This window comes from Dipodomys ordii, unplaced genomic scaffold (assembly GCF_000151885.1).
Source record: "Dipodomys ordii isolate 6190 unplaced genomic scaffold, Dord_2.0 Scaffold77, whole genome shotgun sequence".
NCBI classification, from domain to species: Eukaryota; Metazoa; Chordata; class Mammalia; order Rodentia; family Heteromyidae; genus Dipodomys; species Dipodomys ordii.
In genome coordinates, this window is record NW_012267293.1 from 489746 (window position 1) to 495068 (window position 5323).

At 52.2% G+C, this 5323-nt stretch overlaps 1 protein-coding gene across 1 annotated transcript in view; it reads left to right on the forward strand.

Moving 5' to 3' along the window:
• Positions 1-4711, forward strand: part of Thbs2 (thrombospondin 2) — a 39187-nt gene extending 34476 nt beyond the window's left edge. Inside the window, exons 17-19 of the mRNA XM_013024510.1 lie at positions 554-651; positions 3089-3228; positions 4281-4711. Of these exons, the coding sequence (XP_012879964.1) occupies positions 554-651; positions 3089-3228; positions 4281-4288 (246 nt within the window). The 3' untranslated portion in view covers positions 4289-4711. The remainder of the gene's footprint in view (positions 1-553; positions 652-3088; positions 3229-4280) is intronic.
• Positions 4712-5323: the final 612 nt, after the last annotated feature.

Genomic DNA, 5323 nt, shown 5'->3' on the forward strand with positions numbered 1-5323 from the left:
CACCCCTGCCCTCAGAGAGCACCCTGCTGTCCTGACCACTCACAGACGCCCCTCTGTCACCCCTGCCCTCAGAGGGCACCCTGCTGTCCTGACCACTCACAGACGACCCTCTGTCACCCCTGCCCTCAGAGGGCGCCCTGCTCTCCTGACCACTCACAGACGCCCCTCTGTCACCAGGCCTCATGGCCTCCTTGCGGCTAGCACCTGCTTTCTTATAGACAGGTCCTGGCATTTTTTATCAAAGCTGTCTACCACCCTCTTGCAAATTAAACACTTTTCTGATCTTAGACAGGGAGGAGGCAGTTCCCAAGTGTCCAGTGGTTCCACAGGAAGCACAAGATCCAGAACTTACTTGGCTCATGTCAGTCCAGTGCCTGTCATCTCAGCCCTGACTTGCAGTGCACCGTAGTGTTGTTAGCCAGTCACAGAGTGTAGCGTAGTTACACTAGGTGCACCACAACCGTATCAGAGAGCGCTGCACCCCAGGCCAGCCAGCATCGCCCTCCTCCCGCCATGTGTGGGGCCCGGGTCCTCAGACTGCTGCTTTCCTCAGGTGCGCACACTGTGGCATGACCCGAAAAACATCGGCTGGAAAGACTACACTGCATACAGGTGGCATCTGACCCACAGGCCCAAGACCGGCTACATGAGGTGAGAGAGGCCAGAGGCCATGGCTGGTCTCATTAGTGTCCAGCTGTGTTCCCACAGGCATGATTTCCAGTAGGTGGCCATTGTGAATGTTAACCAATACTACTTCTTTCTATCTACATCCTGATTGAACGTAACTTACTAGAAAAATTGTTGAGAAAGAGAAACGTAGGTACATCATAAGATAACTCAGAAGTGTGATGGTCCCTCCCCTCCAGAGGCCCCTGAGGGGAGGCGGCCCCCAGAAACCACCCAGCCCCGCTGCTTTGGAGAGTCAACCCCTACTCATGTCTGACATGTACACGGCTGAGTTAGAATACGTATTTGAATACAATTTCCACAACTTGCAGACCAAAAGAGTTTTGTTCCTTGCTTTAACAGCATTTTTAAGTTGATTACAACAACACATGGGCAATTTAAAATGAAGGAATTTCTCTTGGCTCCGGCGGAATTCCTTTTCTCTTTTGCCCAGCGGTTGAACCCCAGGTTGCAGGTGCCAGGCAGGTGCTCTCCACCGAGTCACAGCCCAGCCCCGGCTGGGTGCTGTGTGCAGCAGTCCTGGGGGTGAGGTGTCCCACCCTCCTCGTGGGGAGCACGGAGACATCACTTCTCATTTGGAGGGGGCTGGGGCTCTCTCCGCACTCTCCCATGTCATGGCTTTCATGTGAGATGAAGGGCCCTGGTGCCATCAGACAGGAGAGCCCTGGCCCCCAGGAGGAGGAGGGAACCTGTTCACCACGGGGGCTGTGCACTGAGGAGGGAATCCATTCACCCGGGGGCTGTGCACTGAGGAGGGAATCCATTCACCACGGGGGCTGTGCACTGAGGAGGGAATCCATTCACCACGGGGGCTGTGCACTGAGGAGGGAACCTGTTCACCACGGGGGCTGTGCACTGAGGAGGGAATCCATTCACCCGGGGGGCTGTGCACTGAGGAGGGAATCCATTCACCACGGGGACTGTGCACTGAGGAGGGAATCCATTCACCATGGGGGCTGTGCACTGAGGAGGGAACCTGTTCACCACGGGGGCTGTGCACTGAGGAGGGAATCCATTCACCCGGGGGCTGTGCACTGAGGAGGGAATCCATTCACCCGGGGGGCTGTGCACTGAGGAGGGAATCCATTCACACGGGGGCTGTGCACTGAGGAGGGAATCCATTCACCACGGGGGCTGTGCACTGAGGAGGGAATCCATTCACCACGGGGACTGTGCACTGAGGAGGGAACCTGTTCCCACGGGGACTGTGCACTGAGGAGGGAATCCATTCACCACGGGGGCTGTGCACTGAGGAGGGAACCTGTTCACCACGGGGACTGTGCACTGAGGAGGGAATCCGTTCACCACGGGGACTGTGCACTGAGGAGGGAATCCATTCACCCGGGGGGCTGTGCACTGAGGAGGGAACCTGTTCACCACGGGGACTGTGCACTGAGAAGGGAATCCATTCACCACAGGGACTGTGCACTGAGAAGGGAATCCGTTCACCACGGGGGCTGTGCACTGAGAAGGGAATCTGTTCACCACGGGGGCTGTGCACTGAGGAGGGAATCTGTTCACCACGGGGACTGTGCACTGAGGAGGGAATCCGTTCACCACGGGGGCTGTGCACTGAGGAGGGAATCTGTTCACCACGGGGGCTGTGCACTGAGGAGGGAATCCGTTCACCACGAGGGCTGTGCACTGAGGAGGGAATCCATTCACCCGGGGGGACTGTGCACTGAGGAGGGAATCCATTCACCACGGGGACTGTGCACTGAGAAGGGAATCCGTTCACCACGGGGGCTGTGCACTGAGGAGGGAATCCATTCACCCGGGGGCTGTGCACTGAGGAGGGAATCTGTTCACCACGGGGACTGTGCACTGAGGAGGGAATCCATTCACCCGGGGGGGGGGGCTGTGCTCTGAGGAGGGAATCTGTTCACCACGGGGACTGTGCACTGAGGAGGGAATCGGTTCACCACGGGGGGCTGTGCTCTGAGGAGGGAACCTGTTCACCACAGGGACTGTGCACTGAGGAGGGAATCTGTTCACCACGGGGACTGTGCACTGAGGAGGGAATCCATTCACCCGGGGGGGGGGGCTGTGCACTGAGGAGGGAATCCGTTCACCCGGGGGGCTGTGCTCTGTGCTCTGGCTCCTGATGGCAGCAAAGGCTGTGTCCCAGGGGCCCCGGGTTGATAATGGCACAATTTGTGATTGGGAGCTTTTGCCTCCCATCATGCTTCAGGTCAGGGGCCAGCGCTCCTAGGGGATGCATGCCCCTGCCCAGGCCACTGAAATCCCGCGTGGTCGTGGGACTCCAGGCACCTCTGTTGGGCACCTGATAGAACCCTTGCCTCAAACATGCAGGACTCCGGCTCACCCCGGAGGGAAGTAGAGCTCTCTTTGTCAGCAGTGGGCTTTGGAGTTCAAGCCATCTTTACCTGCCTGCTTTCAGGGTCCTGGTGCATGAGGGGAAGCAGGTCATGGCCGACTCGGGACCGATCTATGACCACACCTATGCTGGCGGAAGATTGGGTCTCTTTGTCTTCTCTCAGGAGATGGTCTACTTCTCCGACCTCAAGTACGAATGCAGAGGTGCGTGTGCATCGTCCAGGCGGCTCTGTACCGCTGCCTCTTCCCTGTAGACACTGTGGTGGAGGGATAAAACCCAGGCGTAGTGCCCTGGGGCGGGGCTTTGCCTGCTCTCAGCCCTCAGGTTGGCTTTTGTCCCTTTGTTGTTTTAAATTGGATTTGAATGCTTTTGGTAGGACAAACACTTCCAGGCTGGACCCCATTGTGTTAGATCTTGTAGCTTCCTCTGGGGTTCTTACAGTCATTTTAGATTATTATCTTTGCCAACAATTAAAGGGAAGAAGGAAGGTGAAAAGGGGAGAATGGAAGGAAAAGAGAGGTAAGGCAGTTTCTTTTTCATGTATGTCTTGGAGTGTATTTGAATCAAAATACTGTAACCTGAAGGCAGACCTTCACTTCCACTTGGTCTAGCCTACCGCCCCTTTCCTGGGTCAGATAAAGAAGGCTCAGTGGTGACACACTGAGAATAATACATGGAATAAGACAGTGTCGACAAGAAACTTAATTTCTCTGTTCGCTTCTAGTGAAATTTCCTTATCGTTAGGCTAAGATGCTTTTGAAGATATTCTGTGTTTCCATATATCCACCTATCCATCCATCTATTAATTCATCTAAACACCCGTTTTCTATCCACTCACCCATCTATGCATTTACCCATCCATCTACTCATCAAAACACCCACCCATCCACTCATTCTCTCTCTCATCTATCCATCCACCTAACTGCCCATCCTTCTACCCATCTACCCACTTGTTCATTTGCCTGTCCATTCATCACAACACCCATTTGTCCATCAGTCTACCCATTTTCCTTTCTCCCTCCTTCTTTCCTCCCTTCCTTCCTCCCTTCCTTCCTTCCTTCCTTCCTTCCTTCCTTCCTTCCCTCCCTCCTTCCTTCCTTCCTTCCTTCCCTCCTTCCTTCCTTCCTTCCTTCCTTCCTTCTTCCTTCCTTTCTATTTGTGTCATTTTAAAATTAATGATGTTTGAGGGTATAAGTAAAACAAAATAAATCCCATTGTGGTGTAATCCTGATTCTGTTGGTTTCTTTTCTCTTAGATGTCTAGACAATGTGCTGCAAATGGTATTTTCTAGACAAGTCAGCACTTGCAGCTTCTCTCTCTAGTGGCATTTCCTGTTCCTTAATTCTGAGTGTTTTTCCACCTCCTCCATCAACCCGAAGCCCAAGTGCCTGAAGAGGAAGAGCACTGATGAATCCACAAGATGAGCTTCTAACCCACTGCAGGAAGACAGCACTGTGGTACATGACTTCTGTGGAGTGAAAATCGAGCACGATGTTGTACTGCTTTCTTTTGTTTGTTTTAAAAGAATGACGTTTACATATAAAATGTAATTACTTGCTGTATTTATGTGTATATGGAACAGAAGGGAATTTGTGCATAAGCCATTTTCATAAATTAAGCGTGAAAAATATGGCTCCACTATGTTCTGTGCTTAATGTTGTCACCTGGATTAACGTTGTTCTTGGATTAGAGCTGTTCTGCAGTGACACACAAACCTTGCCAGGTCAGTTGTAAAGGAGGCTAAACTCAAGCCAGGCTTGAAATGAGGCCACAGTAATGAGATTGTGGCCCCACAAGCAAGTGATGTAAGACGTTGATAGATTAGGTCAGTACTCCCCTTTTCCTCTTGTCCCCTGGTAGAAGCGCTCTCATACTTGACAGCACTAACGCATTTTCCTGCCAGATGGACCTCACGAGGCTCCACCTGTAGGCCTGGGTTTGAGCAGGAGGCTCCTGCAGGGCCCCACAGATCACAGAAGGGCAGATCAACTTCCTGTTCTAGGCTTCTACTTCCTGTTCTTGGTCTATCTCCTGTTCTAGGCTTAGAAACTGCAGGACACTAGCTGTTACCTAGCTTGGTGGCACATCTCATTAAGGTTCCAGGCATAAGTGTTTGTTCGTATTTATTAAATGAATACAGAGTGCAGCTCTCTACTCACCAGTAACTTATTTGAAACTAATGCCAAATAACACATATATGGTAAAGTTTCTGGAATTAAACGTCTAATAAGGATGTAATAATATGAAGACACAGTTACAGAAATATCTGCGGGTTGAATATAAGGCTTTATGATGTTT